This window comes from Centruroides sculpturatus, unplaced genomic scaffold (assembly GCF_000671375.1).
Source record: "Centruroides sculpturatus isolate CEXI.00-Female unplaced genomic scaffold, Cexi_2.0 scaffold902, whole genome shotgun sequence".
Taxonomy (NCBI): Eukaryota; Metazoa; Arthropoda; class Arachnida; order Scorpiones; family Buthidae; genus Centruroides; species Centruroides sculpturatus.
The window spans coordinates 207,194-229,610 of NW_019385131.1; the positions used below are offsets into that span (position 1 = coordinate 207,194).

The 22,417-nt window shown below is 29.3% G+C and overlaps 1 protein-coding gene across 1 annotated transcript; it reads left to right on the forward strand.

Moving 5' to 3' along the window:
• The first annotated feature begins 811 nt into the window (after positions 1 to 811).
• On the forward strand, positions 812 to 22,170 carry LOC111635203 (glucose dehydrogenase [FAD, quinone]-like). Its single transcript, XM_023380101.1, has 12 exons — positions 812 to 938; positions 14,117 to 14,314; positions 15,381 to 15,583; positions 15,858 to 16,047; positions 16,111 to 16,242; positions 16,309 to 16,430; positions 20,084 to 20,254; positions 20,357 to 20,507; positions 20,613 to 20,776; positions 20,856 to 21,033; positions 21,113 to 21,335; positions 21,472 to 22,170. Exons 2-12 carry the CDS (start codon positions 14,203 to 14,205, stop codon positions 21,605 to 21,607), a joined length of 1,782 nt encoding a protein of 593 aa, XP_023235869.1. The 5' UTR covers positions 812 to 938; positions 14,117 to 14,202; the 3' UTR covers positions 21,608 to 22,170.
• The last annotated feature ends 247 nt before the right edge of the window (positions 22,171 to 22,417 follow it).

Genomic DNA, 22,417 nt, shown 5'->3' on the forward strand with positions numbered 1-22,417 from the left:
AATATATTATTTAAGATAAATTTGCATACATCAATTAAAGGAAAACTTATTTTCAAACTGCACTGTTTAATTCTATTATTCATTATTATATTATTAAAATATATTGTTATAGTAGTTAATTAGGATAAGCTTTCACTCTTCGCTTCTCTTACATGTTGACACCAGGTTACAGGTTAATTTCTACTTTCTAATTGAGTAATTGTATATAGTTGAAGGTAAAAAAGCCCTTTTAGTAGGCTAACAGAAAGTATGAACCAATTGAATCAATCGAATTCTATCATTTTGAATTCACTTGGAGTAAGAAATACACAAAAACAACAGCATAAATTAGTTTTTATTTTAAAAATTAATGGTACAGCTGTATAACTGAACTAGTTATGCAGTCACCTTAACCTGGAGAAAGAAAAAAATATAAAAATATATTTTTTTTTAATTATTGTTTCAAAATCATACTCATAACATAGCCACATAATTCTAGATGAATTGAATCAAACAATATTAATATCTGATCATTTTAAAAGCATCTTAGAGAAAGATCTCAAGAATTCAGGTGAGAATAACATTCACTTTTTATGTAAAATTATCAATAATAATCTTCAAATTTATCATATAAGCTGCGATAATCCTTGAATAATTTAATATCTAAATACTGGATTACCTTCTATATTACTACTTGTCGGATATTTATAATCCAGCGACCTTCTGTGAATAAANTGTAAGAGATTTTGGTAATAAAAAAGTTGTCAAAACTCGTCGATAGGAGAAAATATGTCGCTGTGAGCGGAAAAAATTACTGCAGATTGGTTTCTGATTGAGAAATGAACCATACTCAGAAGCCTACGAATAATGCGGTACAAAAAAGAGGTTAGATATAAAGAACAAGGCTTTACACAAATTTCACTTTCTTCCCTCGCTCTCAGTGCCATTTTTCTCCCGTGGTAAGTATTTGAACTAGTTTTTAATTGAAATTTGTATTCCTCATGATCTGGTAAGTGTACGTGCCAATTATGATGACGTTTCTCCCGTTGATTCTCTCTGCAGATTGCTCTGAGTAGGTATACTCTAGTTTTAATCAGTCTACATATCAGTTAAATTTAATACAGAAGTTTTAAATATAAAATGAATTAACTTTAATTCAAATTCAATAGAGAAGAGCAGCTATATACAGTCCCATAAATAGGGTCTCTCCTATTTATGGGACTGTTTATAAATAGGGTCTACAGGAAATTCATATTCCTATCTGATAGACTCTTGATTTGTAAATTTATATATAAACAAATAAAGAAAAATGTCAACATAAGAACACGCTCGGCTTCATCAAGAGGGTCAAGTAGCAAGTATAACAAAGTTATTAATTTTTTGGGGGCCATAATCACAAGTTTTACTTAGGGCCTGACTTATCTTTAGATGTTTTATCTGCCATAGGTTTGGTTTTTTTTTTAATTTTGTAAAATATAAGATATTTATTAATTTGATGTTATAGAAAGAAATATTACAAATTTCCATTAAATTATTTTCTTAATATTCAGAAAATGTAATACATTTTTAAATAAAAGTTTAGTAAACCACTATATGAAGTACAGTACATAGCGATGTATTCGAAATTTTTGTAAAAATTTTAGTATTTTCATTAATAAGGTCTATTATTTATGATCTTTTTAAATAAATTAAGTAATTGAAAATAGTTTAAAAATATATATATAGTTATTTTTGCGCTTTCTTTTTGTAAATCTAGTTCTAAAATCAGTTTTATTTGATAACATGTCTTATAATTTGGCAGTGATCTCAGTGCCAACTGTTAGAGGCCAATGAATCTCCGTTGCTCAACTAATTTCTGGTTAATTTAACATTCAATAGATTCGATAGTGTTGTTACCATGCTATGTTTGCATAATAATTATAGTCATAGTGTACAAGGAAAGTGTACTACATTGTACATTTTCTGAAAGTTATTGTTACTCAATTATAGTTAAAATTAATACCACAAGCATAAAAGTAGCGTTTAAAGAGGAAACTGAAAAGGCAGAAGATTGGATTGAATTGGAGAGTAAGGAATCTGTCAAGGAGGTGTTCCATTGAAACTGTTTCCTATTTAGACATGTGAAGAAATTCCGAAAAACTCCACGTGGGTTGGTGAGGCGCAAACCCACAATCATCTACCAGAAAAAAAAGAAAGAACAAAGGACATCAAAATTATTCAGACTTTGGAGCATTTCTTGATTAAAAAATTACTTATGATGAGAAAATTGAAGGGGTAGAAATCAAAACGCGAGCTGTTAGTTTTGAAAATGCAATTTCATGAATGAAAATGTAAGCGGCAGCAACACTTAGTGGAAGGTTCGAATTCACCATAATCATTTTCTTTAAACATAGTAATCAGTTTTTCATTAATACTGAAAGAAAGGTTAAAATGTTTGATATGTCGAACCAATCATCCAAAATGAACCTTTGAGTCATGTAGGCCCAAAGGGCCATTTTCTCGAAATAATAAAAATAGCTGCTGCTTTTTAGAGCGTTATTGCTGGTATGTTATTACCACGAAAATGGTGCTATTCTGCAGAATTTCTCTGCAGTTATGTTTACTGTGAACCAATTAGTTACTTGAAGTTCAAAGCTGTTCTTTTTAACATGTCTAAATGAGTAACAATGTAATTGAAAGAATTAAGTTCTTAAATAACTGGTACTGTATATTTTTTTCGTAATAATTATTAAAAAGAAAACATGATGTCCATTATCTGAATCACCACACTTAAAATGAAATTATTGAGCTATTACTGGAAAAGTCTAAAGAGTTAATAAATGAAACCAAATTAACACTGTTAACAGTGTTAATTTGGTTTCATTTATTAACTCTTTCTCGAAGTGTATCAACTCGTTCTAAAGAATTAAAATGAGTAAATGGTGCTTGACACAACAGTGAAGTTATTGCACGGTTATTAGATGGAAAGAACATGCTAAAAAGCAGTATGGAGACCAGAAGTTTAGTAATAATGAAAATAATTTTTAAAGTAAACATACGAGTATTCTGTAGAAGCCTAGACATAATCAGAAGACATAAAGTAGTCAGTTGAAAAATAATTATGTCGATCTAAAGAATTTGTATCTGTAAATATAGTTTTAACAAATCATAAAAATGTATTTGAGAGAGCAAAAGAACTGAAAAACAAATATAAAGGAGATATATATTCTAGATTTCTCACTCAATAACGTTCCTTTCCGGTTAGAAATATGAAATAGAAATTGATAACGATCTGCGTCCTTTTTAAATTAAAAACATCAGTACTTTGTGTTGAATTACTTATTTTTCTCAAGATTTTCTGAAGTTCCGACTGCATAACCTTGTTCCTTACAACACCTTTGACAGTTTCAACTGCAGAAAGGTCTTTTTCAAAACATAAATTAATTAAAAAATTATTTTTATTACCATTCACCATTCGTTTGTGTCTAAAATTAGTACTAAATCGAGTGTGATGTTAAACTGAAAAACTTCAAACATTATATATACTGTAGCGAGTACACACAATTTACGTGAAATTTACGTGGTTTGACGTTAATGAAAAATCATACATTTGGTAACTCAGGAAAGCTGAAGAATTTTCTTTTTCATATTTATGAGGGTGATCCGTTCTCGAGGAAGCCAAGTTATAGTGAGAGTTTTTGCGCAATAAATAATTAGTACTCACAAAGGACATATTATTCAAATTTATTTTATTTTTTCAGTAATAGTCAGATGAATGATCAATTATCTTTAAGCATCTTGAGTCGAATATATCCCTTCTTCCCAATTTTCTATGAGCAATTCGAATCGAGACATCAGTTTCCATTATTTGTATGCTAGTTTGAAGTATTTTACGCTTGTCCTAATAGTGAAAACAACTAAGGCTAATTATAATTAGATTCTTTGTGTTACGGATCCATTCAATCAATTCATGAACCGCATAAAATTTATAGATAGACCATTTGAGTTAAATATACTTATAGCTAGCCTATATTCAGAAAATATGTAAATCCAACAATATCGTTACAGTTGAATGTTATCTACTGATTATATCAGTAGATAATCGTTTTTTCGGCACGCTTGGTACCAAAAGCCTTGCCAGATTAACAGTTTTGCTGGACTAGCCGAGGTCACGTAATAATAACTCAACATTATCTCCTGAATCACTACAAACTGCTAGATACTTTAAGTATATATTAATGGACTAGTGTTTAAATTTGAAGATATTTAAACTTGCCTGTTTTCAGAAGCCTTTTCTAGTATTAATTTTAGTAAAATGCGCTAAAATTCGCACCAACAACTGCGCATTATATGCAATTCCATCCGTAAATATTTAGTGAAAAAGTTTGATGAAGTAGAGTCCTATGGAATTTCTTTCCTGATTAAAAAAAAATAGGTGCAGAAAAGTCAATGGTAAACCTATAATTGCAATATAATAAAAGTTTAATTAAGGTTAATTGAAATAATTTGAATGATTTATTCACTGGTATATAAACATATTAAATTAACTATTTGTTATCCGGATTATATTTAATTTCAAATTTTAAACTTAATAAACTTTAATGTTTTTACCTAATTCACCATGTTTGCATTTTTAAGCCTAGAAAAAAAATTGAATTTGTTAGATATTTTAAAAAACAAACATAAATTAATATAGGAGGGACAAAATTCTGGTTTTTAAGATCCTGACTAAACACAACAGGGGCAAGATTCTGATAATGTAAGATCCTGGCTAAATAAACCAAGGGCAAGAATAAAGCTTTTAATCTTGATTCTCATATATTTAGCCAGACCTGCAATGAGAGAAAACGGTTCGTAAATAACTAGGCTTTTTAATATGTCACTCATAAAAATCATTGAGCCGATCAGACTCAAACCGGTGTCCCCCAAAGAGTTAGTGTCTTATCGCCTCGAAAGGTAGATGTTGAATACGAACGACTTTTTTGAATATTCTTGAATGACTTTCTATAGAAACTGCTCCCTATTTAGGTGTTACAAACGTGAAGAAAACCCAGAGAACTCCACGTGTCCAACCCGTTGGCGAGGGACGAATCCTCGATCATGTAGTAGTGTTCAGTGGTTTTATCCACTCGGCCACTGGTGGGTAAAAAGATGCAGAGACGAAATTATTTGAATAAAATTCAATCAATGAAATTAAATTATCTTACTATGGGACTAGCAAAATAAAGAAAAAAAAACAGAAGTTAGGCAATACTAATTTAATAAATGTGACATATATAATATTATAATTTATAGCATTTCTTTTCTATTTTCTAAGTTTTATATGTAATAAAATAACTTTTTACATAAATGTTGTTATGTAGAAAGGTACACGTAATATTTTAAGTGAAAGTTTCAAGGTTTTCTAAAATTCAGAATTAAAAAATTGACCTAAATTATATTTTTTTATTAAAAATATGATTTTAATAAAAAAAAATATTTGCTTTTTAAAAAAGTACAGTAGGTGTTTGTAAGAAGTATCAATTGAATATATTGAAGACTAGTTGAAGGTCTATTTGAATTATTTTTCTTATAAATTCGTTTATAATGGTTTTTAAAAATATTTTACATCATTTTTATATATATAATTAAAACAAATTTATTTTTATAATATTTTAAACCTAAACTATAAATTCTATCCCAATTAAGTTAATAAATATAGTTAAATAATTGTTATTTTTTTGGCATGTTATAATTTTCATAATATAAAAGTTGTCTTTTAAATATATAGCCTGTAATTAATATATTATTTAAGATAAATTTGCATACATCAATTAAAGGAAAACTTATTTTCAAACTGCACTGTTTAATTCTATTATTCATTATTATATTATTAAAATATATTGTTATAGTAGTTAATTAGGATAAGCTTTCACTCTTCGCTTCTCTTACATGTTGACACCAGGTTACAGGTTAATTTCTACTTTCTAATTGAGTAATTGTATATAGTTGAAGGTAAAAAAGCCCTTTTAGTAGGCTAACAGAAAGTATGAACCAATTGAATCAATCGAATTCTATCATTTTGAATTCACTTGGAGTAAGAAATACACAAAAACAACAGCATAAATTAGTTTTTATTTTAAAAATTAATGGTACAGCTGTATAACTGAACTAGTTATGCAGTCACCTTAACCTGGAGAAAGAAAAATATATAAAAATATATTTTTTTTAATTATTGTTTCAAAATCATACTCATAACATAGCCACATAATTCTAGATGAATTGAATCAAACAATATTAATATCTGATCATTTTAAAAGCATCTTAGAGAAAGATCTCAAGAATTCAGGTGAGAATAACATTCACTTTTTATGTAAAATTATCAATAATAATCTTCAAATTTATCATATAAGCTGCGATAATCCTTGAATAATTTAATATCTAAATACTGGATTACCTTCTATATTACTACTTGTCGGATATTTATAATCCAGCGACCTTCTGTGAATAAACTGTCTCGATGCTTTGTTTCGCTTCAGGAATTCCAAGTAACTAGAGGCCTGCAAGATATTATTGTAACAAATATTATAGTCGTGCATAAGAAACTAGAGCTGTAAAAATTACTATAATAATATATATAAACATTACTCCACTTATTATAATATATAAACAAGAAGAATAGAGTAAGTTAAGTATACGAAGAAGCTTGGAATAAGGGAAAATATTCATGTATATAGTATAAGTCAGGTAAATTAAAGATAGATTAAAATGTTTATGTCCCTGGAAATAAAAATAAAAGTATAATTACATTAAGATCAATCTTTATTAAAATTTATATTTATAAAATATGCATTTTAATGAGGCTTATTAAAGTCTGTTATAATATAATTTGGCTTACTCTACCTTTTAAATTAAATTTATTTTTGATTAATTTTTAAGAAGGAAACCTCGAAATCTGTTTAAATTTAAAAATTTTTAATATAAATTATTAAATTTATTCTTAGTTTTTTTATATATTTTCCAGGATAATTAAAAAATGTCTCGAATATTTCGTGATTATATGATAAGACAATGAAGAAAGCGACGTTTCGCATTGTTGAGTAAAATAATAAGGAAGAGAGCGCGATTTTCCAATTTTTAAAGCGACCTAGTAAATGAAAATGGCAATTAAATTTTGTTGCAATAATAAATTGCTCTATTCTCTCATGCATAGTTGTAAATTAAAGTCATAAAAAATGAAATTATACAAAAATTCAACGTAAAATATAGAGTCTACAACTTTAAATAATCTTTAAAACATTCCATGTGCAAGTTTATATACAATTTTAATTAAATAAATATAAAAAATACAGAATTTAATGTATATATTTCTGACAGTGATGAAAAATTGACCTCAAGAAATTTATATTGATAATATTATCTTCTAATGCGCAATTATAAACTGCTTAGGAAGTCTGTTTGTCTAGTCCAAAAAAAGGAATAAAAAGAAAAAGAAAACATCCACATAAGAACTAGTTTAGGTCGAGCAAGTTAAGAAAAAAAATTTCTTGTTTTTTCTTTTATTAAGCGCAAGAATCGAAAACATTAAAGTCAAAAATACAATTAATATTATCGAGGAAAGTTAATAATACCCTGCATAGATTTGTTTATTAATGGTATAAGGAAATAATTGCTTTGATAAATTACACTAAGTCAATAGGCAAAAAGTAAAAATCAATTATTACCATTATTTTTAACCGTAAACAAGGAAATTATTCTTTGATTTAATTTTTATTTTTGTTAAAAATAATGCATTAAATGTGATTTATAACTTATAGGAAGCGCTTCAAAAATGTTAACAGTTATATAAAGATATGCAGTCACTGCTGCAGAGACGGTAGGACTGTACAGTACTTTTTTGAGAGCTCCATAATTGAGTTGTAAATTCTTGGACGTGATGGAGAACTGCACAGAGGACAATCTACCATTATTAATCCATCATAAGAAATTACTTTAATATTGTGCCCATGCCAAAATGTATAAAACAACTGAACACTGATAGTTGGTCGTGGGTTCGCGCCTCACTAACGGGCTGGCCACGTGGAGTTTTCCAGATTTATTCAAATAAGTTTGTGTACTGTTTTTGGTGCTATTGTGTCGACTCATGTTTATTTATATTTATCGATTCGACATAGATTTTTCATTGAAAGTTGTTATATAGAATTATGTCGAACAGTATGGTTAATATTACCAATATTAAGTCAATGTATGTTGTGATTTTGCATAGTAAAATAAAATTTTTAAATATATTTTTGATTTACTGCTACTCACAAGTCATGTTGAAGCAGATTACACTAACAATAAAAACATTTTATGGAAGAACTCTACGAACCAAAAATATTATTAACAATGGTTTTAAATTTTAAAATAGGTCTGGTTAGAGAAATAAAGGATAAAATATTGTATATGAGTCATTTTAGAAAACACAAGTGATTAAGAAATCATTGCTCAATATAAGAATTGAAGAAGAAAATACGGAATTTGGTTCAATGTTACAACGTCAAAAAAAGAAGGAGGATAAAGAATCATGCCTTTTTTATTTTTAACCTTTTCTTCTTGTGAGCATTCCGAGAACCATTTTTCCATACCTGTCATGGTTTCTGCCAGGCGTACAATGGGAGCGATCGGTTAGGGTCGGTAGGCCCTTTCATTGTAGGTTTCTCACACCTGTAAGCGCTAAAAGGACCTTATTTTAGGCCCATTATGGAGTGTCCAAGTTATGAGAAACGGGACCCGACATATCCAATCCAATGGAACAGATCATTCCCGAAAATCCTGTGGTTTCTCGACCGCCCGGATTCTCCAGAACGGTAGACCTTAATCGCACAGCCATCCGGCTTTCGAGAATTACGGCTGTTAATTTTCATAATGGAGATTAGAATCGCAATCTGAATGAAAATTCCACTTATACGAAAATAATAATTACATATTAGATTGAATATATACACAGCCTTTAAAAGCAACTGATATTTTAGAACGTCTATAATAGTGCATCAGTTATGCATTTTATAATGGTTGAATCATTGGTTGCTTCTATGAATATAGTATGAGAAAATATGTGTATTTAGTTGCTGCTTTTGCACTTTCAAAGGCACTATCAAGCATGCCAACTATTACATTAACAACGTTATACTATGATTTCATACCGGATAACCACAGTATTTGTTCTAATTGTATTAATAGTTTTGTCGTATCTTCATAAGAATTACGTCGTTATCATGTAACTGTTTTGAAGAATAGTCTTGTCTGGTACTTTATCATTTGCATATTTCTTATGGAAATTCTTACGTAAATCATTGATGAATTGTGAATAGAATTGTCAGCGGCAACCAACGCTTTGCATAAGTCATACCAGCCCACCAGTGGCCGAGTGGACTCCGTTCTCGCACATTGCGTAGACCAATCCCTAAACACTGGGAGTTCGATCGTGGGTTCGCGCCTCGCTCGGACGGGCTGGCCAAGTGGAGTTTTCCGGATTTTCTCCACGTCTGTAACGCCTAAATAGAAACTAATTTCCCTTAAAAGACCTCCGGAAGGCATTATTCCCGCGCGTATTAGCCAATTACTAATACTATCCACTGAATTTTCACCTTCCACGGGGCGATGTAGCTGATGCCCAACTTGTTATAATCAATAACCAATAAGTCATACCAAAATTGCAACTTACCCTGATGATCAGATCTCCTTAAATGTTTAAGAAGACACCGTTTTCGTCTTTCATTGGACCGTAAAACGGCAGGATTATGCAATCCTGTGTTTATATGTTGAAGCACTTGTGTCCTTCTTTCCCATGCAACAGCTTTAACGCATGGCTTGTAGAGAAGAAGAGAACCATCTTAGAACATATTTTTCCGAACTTTTCAACATACATTCTGCATTTAAAACTATAAGACGATTTTACTCTAAGCATATTTCGATTTCCGAAAACTGTCGTCAATTGAATCAATGATACTTTACGAAGCCAATTCAATTACAACACCCAGTTTAAATTTGAAGGAACTTCTAAAAACGTGTTTGAAAAAAGCTAAAGAGAATGCAAAAAGCGTAGTTACAATCCATAAAATTATCGAAAGCAAGAAAATATGCATTAATAGGCAGAATATTGAAAAAAACAGTTTTGCACATAAAATTTAAATTCATAACTCCCGAAATTTGGAAGTAAAAAAATCAAATATGCATTTGCTTAAATATCAAAGTCTTCATCCAAGTGAACACGTAACTCATACTAGCTCTGATGCCGTTGTGGCCGGATAGCCGAGCGATCAAGGGGCAGCCCTATCACTCTGGGGACCTGGGATCAAATCGGGACGGGTCGAAAAGTTCCTGGGGATTTTTCGGGGAATGGTCCGACCATATATGTCAACCCTTGTCCCTGTGTCCCTCATCACCCGGTAGCCACATTGTGGGCCTGGTCGAACCTATAATGGGTTTGCTTAGAGGCCCACTTAGTGCCTACAGGGCGGAAAGAGTTAAAAACGCTCTGATTCCTACAACCAAAAAAATAAGAACAAATTCTTGCTTTTACATCACCTTGGAAAATTTTATATTATAATCTACATTTCGGGAGGTAAGATCCTCTGGACCAAAATCTTTTTCTAATCTGATTTTCAAGATATTCTTTGTCAAAAATGAAAACATGAATGTTTAAAACTCTTTTTATACAATTATTCAGTTATAATCTCAGTTCACTAGGTGGCGAATGGATAAAATCATTGAACACTGGTAGTCGATCGCGGGTTCGCACCTGACCAACTGGCTAGCAACGCGGAGTTTTCTATAATTTCTTTATGTGTGTAACACAGACAATTTGTTACAGAACGTCCTCCTAGGAGGTTCCCAACTTGGCAGATCGTCCACGAATTGCCTTATTTCATCAGGCCAATCCAATTATAATCTCGATTAGGCCTATATAAAATTAATGATTTTCTAACGTACGTGATCTTTGTCACGTATCCACAAAAGACAATTTCTGGAATTGTATGCAAGTATGTAATTTAACGCTTTCATATTTCTATATGTCATTCATGATGTTGCGGAATATATTTTATGAAATATTTTCACCTTATATAGGAATTTCTTTTTAAGTATTCTCAAATTTAACAAAATAAGATTGTATTCTATGTTTCATTAATTAATTAATTAACATTCAACAGAAAATTATTAGAATAAATAAAAATTTTGCATCACGCTGTACTAAATAACTGTAGTAAACCTCATTCAGCTGACAAATTGATGTGGATTTATTATGATTAAAGGGTCAAAAATCAAATTCTTATATCTTTTGTAGGTCAAGTATCTACCCATTTAAGATATAAATTACTGGAAGAATATTAATTTGAAAATCTTTAATTACCAATGCAGCTTTCATTATTGAAGATTTTTAATTAATTTGTATTAACCTAAGGGCGATTTTTATGGGGTCACCTAGTAGACTAGCCATTTTTTCCTTTATATATTTTCGTATTTATTAATTTTAAATGACTTGCTTTATAGAAAGATTTTGTGACAATTGTTTGTAATTTGCTTGTAATTTATGAGACTTGCTGTACAGCAAGCCTCATAAATTACAAGCAAAGTACAGAGGTATGTTTCAGGGGATAAAAATATTTATATAAATTTGGAAGTAGAATTATGGATTTAAATTTTCTTATCTCACAAAATATCAATCATCACTTTGGTTTTATAGGATACGGCAAAGCAAAACGTGGACAAGGGGATTCCTCCTGGAAGGACTTTCAATGGGCATTTCCTATTGAAAGTCCTAATTAGCTGCAATGGATATTTTTCATCGCAATTAAGTATGGTCCAAAAAACCCCTATTTAGGTGTTAGACAGATAAAGAAAACCTGAATAACTCTACGTGGCCAGATCGTTGCTCAGGGATGAACCCTCGACTAACTATCAGTGCCCAGTGGTTTTATCCATTCGCCCATTAATTAGGTCTCTAAATGAGTATTACATAATATACGCTAAATATATTAAAACATTCTTAAATATTAGCGTTGATTTAATATATTAATAAATTATACAGTTATGTAATTAATTCGTCATAAATTGCGTGAAAACATTAATAACGATTAATAATTTTATTTATTATCATTTAAATACTTATAGTTTAAGCAATTACTGCTCTTATAAAATATATTATTTTTATAAATGCACTTAATAATAAGATAATTTTATAAGTTTTTGACCTGAATATAATGGTAAACCATTAGTGATGAGTGTTTACATCATTCAAATAAAAATTGCAAAAATTTTCTTTTAAACGTAATATTACCTCGACTTAGCGCCACAATTTTTTACCTCTGGAATTGGCACTACGATCAGTGTGGCGTTAAATTGAAATGTTTCAAATAATAACAATTATGTGTAGTAATAAGGTCTGTTTACAAGTTTGAATTTCAAAGTTTGAAAGTCACATAACTTAATGATAACAATATGTAATCGTATATTTAATAACTCACAAATAATAAAAAGTTCTCGGTGCAATATATACGAGAAAAATTCATTTACAAATATTTATTGGCGCTTTACGAGGATGGCACTATATCAAGGTTCACTGTATTCTAATTATTGCATTAATTATTGATGACCGAGGCTCTTAAAGTATCAGCATTCAGCTTTGGAAAATCTGAAATCGAATCCAAGCACTCGAAAATCCCAGATATTTTTGGGAAGAGCTGTCAGGGTCTAAACTCCTAAGTTGCCCCATTTATGAGCTTGGAGAATCGATGATAAGTTTGAAAAGGGCCCTTATTGCGGAAAGAATTTAATAAGAATTCAAATGGGTAAGAAGTAACATTAATTATAAATAAATTTATTATTAAATGTCCTTCAAGTATCCACATGTTAAGAGATTGATAAAAACTACATTCTTGCCTGTGAATGTTTGCAGAAGCAAGCAAGTTTTAATCAATATGTAATATCACATTTACAAATATATTATACTGTCTTTATTACTTTTTAATACAAGACGTGAATACAAATTGAGCAACAACCTCAAAAAATCTATACAGTATAAGCATTTTAAAGAATTTTTTAATAGTAAAATATGGAGGTTTATAGATGTCTGAAGTATGATATAAACTTATATATGTAGACATTTATCAAAAGGAAGACACTTTTATGGTTACATTTGGATTTGTAAATAATTAATAAGGGATATTTCATATAAAAATACTTCAAATTAATAAATTAGTTTACTGTGTATTAAATGATTCATTCAGTAAATTGAATAAAGAAGCATCCTCAATCCTTCTCGATGTCGCAAACTTCTCTTAGAATATATACATTAGAGGTCAGTAGGACTGTCGGCCCGTAATCTTCTGCAAGAATTTTATAATATAAAATAGAATCTTCTTTCAATGATGAATTTACTAGCTTTATCGTAATCAAAAATAAATGAAATAAATGTAATTTTAAATTCATTTGTTACGTACTCCAGACATTTTACTGCCTTCTTTTTCTGTAAATATATCATTATTATAGGAAAAAAAAACATGGGTTTGAAGATGGGACAACCTGTTTAAATGGGTCAGATTCGTATACGTGACACACATTTTCTAAGTTAGGTAATGTAATTCTATTTTGATAAATCAAGAGACAAATGTTTAAAATTATTCAAAAATTACATTTTAAGTTAATTTTCCTTTAAGGTTATAGCCAAAGTAGTTTATTATAATTATATAAAACATATTAAATTAAAGTATTTAATAGCATTTATATATCTATAAAAATGATTTAAGCATTAATTTAAATCTCTTCTATATATATAAACATATTAAACACTATACACAAGGTTGTTTATTATAAAGAAAAAATTACATTAAAAAAACGGAAATTTATATCATTTTCCTTTCTCTATAATTTAAATTGTTTGCATGTTTGACTAAGAAGGCCTCCATAGTCATTATAAGACAAGGCAATTTCAAAATGACGTTTACTTGCATTAATATAAATTAAATACTTTCTAACAGAGGTCACAAAGAGTCACATAATGGAGAAAATGCATCTAAGCAATAAATTAAATTTCGAAAAGTATTTAAATATTAAATTAAAAAAGAAAACAAAAAACTAAGTTATCCTTCGGTACGGATAACTCGTTTAATTACGAGCTTATGTTTTACTTTCATTTCAGGGATAACAACTTGAGTAAAGGACGTTTAAAAAGGTGGTCCCGTAGGTCTGTCAGTTTATAATCATACGTCGGCAGAGACTGCAGAAATGTTTATCCTTCTAAGAAAGCTCACTGAATTATTTTCTTTATGTTTGATCTACTTACTTTCAATAGAAGCAACTATTTACGACTTGGACAAAACATGGGATTACGTGATAAGTAAGTTTACTTTCAGCATTAATTTTATAGACTTGTTTTAAAAATTTTATACTTCTACTTTGGTAGAATATAGCAATTTTTTATTCGTTTATTTAATTATTTAAAAAAAAAACTGTAATTAAAATGTTTCGTTATAACTACAGTCAAACCTGTGAACAACGGCCATCTTTCATGTTCCTGTCACTGGCCGTCGTTTACAGGTTTGAATTTTAATTAAAAATATATTTAAATTAATTAAACGAATTAGCTTCCTGTTATAAGCAATAAACTCAGAAATATATATATATATATATATCAATAANTTTTGAAAAAAATGGCTGCTTTTTAGAAGTGGTCATTATTGTTAGGTCATCGTTATTGGAGGTTCGAGTGTATATGCATTAGTTTAAATGCTTAATGCAGTATATTTGTTTGCGAGACGTTTTTTATATTATATTATAAAGCCTTGAATAAATGTATAGCATAATAATAAAATAATATTAGCATAGGTAATACCATGCTGAAGAACGTGAAAATCTAATTAGAAAAAACCTTCAATTTCTAAATAAATTTATTATTTTAGTAATTACAGTGTATAATATTAAAATATAATTAATTTATAATTAATTATATTTTAATATAATTAATTATAACTTAATTACAGTAATTTATAATTACTGTATAATATGTAATGTGCGATGAGAATGGTCATATACACAATTATTATGTTTCTCAATATAAAATTTCTCTAGAAAAAAAATTATTAATTTTTAAAACTCATTTTCGTCCTGTGGTCACTAATAGGTCTCCATATAGCAAGTCTATTATTGGGCCCAGACAATAGGGGGGCAAGGTGATAAGGGACGAGGCTCAACATATCCGGAATGACCAAATCCGAAAAATTCCTGGGGTTTTTTCGACAATTTCGGATTCGATCCCAAATTTCCTAGAGAAGTGTACTACTACCTTATCCGCTGGTCCATTCGGTCATCTATTATTTATTATAAATTAAAATACAAATTACTCATTATTTGTATTTAAACTTAAAAATCTTGTATATGATATTACAGTATAATCTATATTTCAGTTGGAGGAGGTACAGCTGGAGCAGTTTTAGCTAACAGGCTTTCAGAAAATTCGTCAATATCCGTCCTTTTATTAGAATATGGGGATTTTCCTAATCATCTATCGGATGTACCTTTGTATGCCGGACAATTACAGACTAATGAACACGATTGGGGATACAAGACAGAGCCACAGAAATTTGCCTGCTTTGGTCATATCGAACAGGTAAAAAATATTAAAATGCCTATAATTGTGGGTATTTATATTGGTATTGGTAAGTAATCATGAATAGTCAAAATATCAAAATCTAAATAGCAAAAATGCTTACAATTGAATAATACATTTAACATTCACTTCAGAATAAAGCACAAAAGTTTACAGAAATATCGTTCGGCGTTTTTACAGCAGAATGTTTTGGTTTTCCTTTTAGTAAATTAAAAATTAAGTGAAAAACTCATAATTTTATAATTGTCTAAATATAAATATTCCTTATTCTCAGAGGAGTAGGTGGCCTAGGGGTAAAGTTTTAGGAGGCAGCAGCGTGCTAAATTATATGCTTTATGTTAGAGGAAATAAGAGAGATTATGATCAGTGGGCTGAGATAGGAGCTCCTGGATGGAGTTGGAAAGATGTTTTTCCATATTTTCTGAAATCTGAAGATAATGATAATCTACGAGATTTATCAGAAGGTAACAGCCGTTTTTTTATATCCGAATGCAATGAATTAAACTAATACATTATGTTTTTTGAAGGTTATCATAAGAAAGGAGGTGAGCTTACAGTTTCAATTCCTCCTTTCAAAACTCCTGCAGCATCAGCATTCGTTGCTGCAGGAATACATCTAGGATATCAGCGAAGAGATTTAAATGGACCTAATCAAACAGGTAAGTGTTAAACATAATTAAGAACTTGTAACTGAGCATTATGTGTGATGCTTCGACATTTTTCAGGGTTTTCTTTGCCTCAAGGCACCATTCGACATGGATCAAGATGCAGCACGGAGAAAGCTTTCCTCAGTCCTATATTAGGAAGAAGAAACTTGGAAATCATCACTTCAGCTTTTGTTAAAAAAGTAATTAAATATAACTCTACTTTTATGTGTAATTCAATCTTGCAATTACGAAGGGCAAAATCATTAGCCTAAAAACTTATTTACTTTCACAACCGCATAATTTAAAGGAAGGTAAAAAAGGTATACTTACGTGCCAATGTACGGTACCCATCTTACTTTCCTTTAAATTATGAATGCAATAGATAATGTTGTACGACGATACGATCACTAAATAACATATTACTTCTTAAAAGAATAAGATAATTTTATTATGTTTTGATATGTAAATATAAATTACCAAGTCTTAATCTTGTTGCCTTAATTGTTGATTGTATAAATTATCAATCTTCATTTTTCAGTTATAAGCTCTTGGTATAAATATAACTTGTCATAATATATGTTATTAGTTAAATTATATTACAATATGCAGATTTATTATTAAAATAATATCTAATTTGTAATTTTAAATAACATAATTTTCTCAATTATATTACAAAGTTTTTGAAAGAATTCCTCACATAACCCATTACATGAAGTGAGCATTCAAAACCATATTATTATAAAATAATTCATTTCATTATATAAATACAGGTAAGTTTAATCAACATTCGTTTGTCATTTCTTATTCTCTCATATAAATTTATAATAAAATTTATATTATTACATCATAAATATAACTAATTTGAAGTCAGTTAAATCATAATTTGTTAGCCATTTGAATTTAAATGTAAAAAAAAATTAATTTACTTGAAATTAGTTAGTCGTAAACTCATCATTTTATTTCATTAATTAATAAATAACATTCAAAATGTAAACTTGAAAATAAAAGTTATATAAAAATATATTTATGAACAAAATTAATAAATTAATTATATATAGCCTTAATATCCCTGACGCCAATAATCCCCTAACAGCCATTAGCTGAAATAATTAGTGTCTGTGGATATTTTATATCACCAGAGCATATAGCATTTTATTAAAAGGACGTATCGAGTTTCATCCAAGGACAAACATATTTTATTATATCTCACTCATGATTATCACCGAACAGTGACACAAATTACTTAACATTAGTAGTTGATCTCGAGTTCACCTCTTACAGTGGTTAATTGCGGCTTCACACCTCACTAACATCTGGCCACGTGGAGTTTTCTTCACGTGTCTGACACTTAAATAGGGAGCGTTTTCCTTCCCCATAGAAAATCTTTATGAGAGGTATGCCCCTTGAAAGATTACCCACGTGTCATGCTGCCGTATCCTATCAAACTTTAATTAGGCTATATTATTTAGGTAAAAGTGTGATTTATACACTAAAATTTGAGTTTTAAATATTATTTCTTAAATAAAAAAAGTCATTCATTTACAATATAAACAATATTACAACGTATTATAATACGAAATGGATGTGAAAAGTTGTTGGGTTCAAATAGGTTTAATGTTTTATACAAGTTATAAATTCTTTTACTAAATTTACCTTTGACCTCGAAACTTGACAGAAGGAACAATATTATGACTCTTTTTCTTTAAAGGAATTTGTCAGACACAAGTTAACTATTTTATTTATTTCTTCTTATTATTAATAATTGTGGACTCGAAAGGCACTCCATGGCAGGCATCCTTATAACCTGGCCCTGGATTTTGTTGACAAAACTGCGTCAAACAGCTGGTTAGNTAAATATTCTAGTTTAGAATTAAAATTACTGTATTTTGAGGTATAGGGAAAATTACTGCGAAAGGGATAGAGATTGAAGAGCAACCTTAAACAAAAACAAAAAAAAACCTTAAAAAGATCTTATTTTAAAAAGTTAATATAAAAATAACAGAAATTAATGTTTTGTTTTTTAAAGTAATAAAAATTCGTTTATTTTTTTGTTTTATTAATTTTATTTATATATTTTTATAGCCTTTAGGAAAGTACATTGTCCCTTACCTCTCGCCACTCTTAGGTTCTAAGAGAATTAAAGTAAAATCACTTTTAAAAAACTTTATGAATATATTTATCATTTATTCAATAGCAAAAATATGTTGATAGTTATAATACAGTCAAACCTCTAAACAACTCAACTAACGTTGTTGGGAGTGGCCGTTGTTTGAAGGTTCAATTAAAATTTTTTAGTTATTTTTTAAATGGTGTCGATGTGAAAATATTTTAATATAATTTTTTGAACGTAAACTTGAATTATTTTAGCCTTCATTTACGTATTTTTAATTTAATTGGATCGAATTGATGGGATATGGGCCTCAACACTTGAGCGATGTCTCTTTTGAGAAATTTATAGGGAAAACGGACTCTTATTTAGGTATTAGACAAGCGAAAAAACCCGGAAAACTCTACGTGGCCAGCTCGTTAATCTGGTTCGAACCGAGTGTTCAGTAGTTTTAGCCACTCGGCCATTTGTGGATTATGTTTTTATTTTAATTAACATTCCACTTTTCAGGTAATTCTATATAAAATCATAATTTAAAAAAACAAATTGTTTCTAAATTTTACATTTATATTATTCTTTGATTGTTAATGATTGTCTACGTAATATATAAAGTAATCTATTTATATATTAGAATAAAATAAAATGGAGCAATGAATGAGGCATGAACTTATTCGTTTTGTTTTCATAAACTGTAAATTACTTTTAAATTGCTTTTAAAATCGTTTACAATACAATATAAGAACAATAAGTTTATATTTTTCAGAAATTATACATTACAATGGTCAATAAACAGTCTATATTTTATTTTTATTTGCCAATTGTTAACAAATATAATTTTGCTAGAGCATAACTAAATTAATATAACAAAGCTTGAAGAATTTGTTACATATTAAAATTTTATTAAATTAAAGTATAAAATAAATTATAATTGAAAAAATTTACGTTAAAATACAATAATTANAAAAAATTAAAGTAAATAACGAAATAAAATATCTAATTTTTTTCTATTTTTTTGATAATTTTTATTTTTTTTCTTTCTCAGAATTATTATAATATTCAAGCGTAAAGTATGTAAAATAAACATATAAAATTTAATTAATCTGTAGAATATTTTTTACTAAATTTACAATAAAATATATATGCATTAAGTATAGGGTCATTCAGAAGTCCCTTGGCATTTTTTAAATTTATTTATTTAGAAAACAATAAAAAGTATCGGGGCATTGCAAATCGAGATTGAAAAAGGAAATTTGGAAGGTTCATTTAGATGGCACAAGGATTATAAACATTCAATTTTGATGTCCTGTATGACCCGACACACATTCAAGCGATAGTCACGTTCCTGCTTTACCTTTTTCAGATTGTGTGTTATAGATTCAAGGAGCCGCTGCGAAGACATGTCAAGGATTTTGCATATATTCCTCTATTGGTAAGCGATTTTTCCACGTTGAGGTAATTGATCTGTGATATTCAATACCGTTCGGATGTATGTCGGGTCACACGTAGTGCATTGAACTCTGTCCTTATACTCTATTGATAAAACTTTCAGAGGTTTTCTTTCGATTCTGATTTGCAATGACTTGCTACCTTACATTGTTTTTCAAAGAAAGGTAACAACATTGTCAAGTGACTTTTCAATAACCTTATACAGTTGGATTTTCCTTTAGGAAATCGTTCTGTATTAATAGAACGATTTCCTGAAGGAAAATCCATAAAATTTCTTATACGTATTAAATATTTTTGTAGATCATGTTTGATGTCTTCAGACATGCACGTGGAGTGATTTTTGATCATAAAAATAAAACAAGATTAGCATGGGCGAAAAAAGAAATAATTCTTTCAGCTGGAACCATTAATTCTCCTCAGATTCTGATGTTGTCTGGTATTGGACCCAAAGAGGAATTGGATAAATTTAATGTATGTTATTTTATAAAATTAGAGCTTAAAAACTTAACTCGTTTTTATGGATGTTCAAAATTAGCCGTTTGCTTTATTTTCTACATCGTTATCTCCCTGCAGATTCCAATCGTCATGGATCTACCTGTAGGAAAAAATCTTCAGGATCACGTAGCTACTGGTGGGGTAAACTTTGTTCTTAATCAACCGGTATCACTAATGCCTGAGAGATTAACCAACGACGACGTTATACAATTTTTGCATCACGGAAGTGGTTTGTTAGCTTTTAGTACTTTGGGTTCAGTAGCATGGTTTAGTGGTGTTAGTGGTTTGATATACTGTAAGAGAAATTATAGAGTTTTATTTTTAACTGTTGTAGGTCCTTTAACGATATTGGGAGGAGTAGAAGGTATGGCCTTTGTTAATACACCCCTCGTCGAACCTTCATTAGACTGGCCAGATATCCAGATACATTTTGTTTCATATACCCCAGCAACAGACAGAGGAGCTCAGCTAAGGAAACTAGTTGGACTCTCAGCCCAAGTAGGATGAAATTTATTTATAAAAGTTAATCTAGTATTATATAGTCGAAGATGAGATTGTTAACGTCAGATTTTTACAGACATGGCGTACAGTATACGAACCCTACGCGAGAAATGACACTGTAGCTATGCTTCCAATAGTACTAAGACCAAAATCACGAGGCGAAATACGGTTAAAATCTGCAGATCCTTATGACTCAGTCACAATTGATCCAAAATACTTCTCTTCTCCTGAAGATTTAAAGGTGTTAGTTGAAGGTAAATTCAATTTTCAGAGTAGATATCTCAATCATTCTTATTTCAATTTATTAACATCAGCATTCTTACATCTAATTAGGAATGAAGATCTGTTATAAATTAGCGAGAACGGCACCTTTTAGACTTCTTGGTGCCAAACCATTCGAAACAATTTTCCCAGGATGCGAAAAATATGAAAAATTCTCCGACGATTTCCTAAAGTGTATAGCCCAGAGTTATACTTTTACCTTCTATCATCCAGTAGGAACTTGTAAAATGGGTGATCCGAACGACACTTCAACTGTAGTAGATTCAGAACTCAGGTAAATTTTCAGTTTTTAAATTGCTAAAATGACTTTTTGTTTTTTTATTTTAGAGAAATTACACTGGTTTTTATTATTATTAAATATCGAAAAATTCAGTAAGAATTTTAATAAAATGTCTATTTTTGATTTTTAGGGTAAAGGGAGTGAAAGGATTAAGAGTTGTCGATGCATCCATCATGCCCACAATTGTTTCTGGTAATACTAATGCTCCAGTAATCATGATTGCCGAAAAAGCTGCTGATATGATCCTAAATAGAAGAAGTGTTTGATGAATATTTCATCGAAGAGAAATCATTTCATTGATTTTTATTTTACAACTTGTGATATTTCACAATTTTTGATAAAAATTGTTTCATTATTTAATATTTAACATTTCACCAAAGTTCTTTGTTATTATTTCTTTTTTAACTCGTCATTTTAAGAATATGTGTGAAGATGGAAAAATATTAAGGATCAGTAAGAGGAAAGTATTGGAGATTGAAAAATATTGAGAATCAATACGTGGAAAGTTCCAAAGATTAAGAAATATTGAGGATCATGCCAAGGGAAATGTTGGATCAGAAAATATTGAAGATTAATACGAGGAAAGTATTGAATGGAAAATATTGAGGATCAACACAAGGAAAACGTATTGAAGAGCGAAAAATATTGAAAATCAATACCAGGAAAGTACCAAAGATTGAAAATTATTGAGGATAGAAATGAGACTCAATGTTCCAGTTACATTAAGTGCACATGCAAATAGGAAAAAGACTATTTGGAAAAGGTTAAAATATTCTGCATAAATTGTTAAAGTCTTCGAACTATTTTCCCTGTTTAATAAACTACAATCCGAATCAATAAATTTTTATCTAGATTTTCTGTTTATTTATATATTTTATATCTTTATTGCTGATATTATAAAAAAATCCAGCAACGAGTTACGCAACTTTTTCGCAAAAAATTCGAATATTGCTGTTATATTTTATTTAAAAAATTTTTTTTAATTATTACTTATAATATAATGGCTAAAAGCTTAATTTTGAGGGTAGAGGTGAGTTTTATAAAAAGAAAACTGTAAATGCTAATAACGAGTAAAA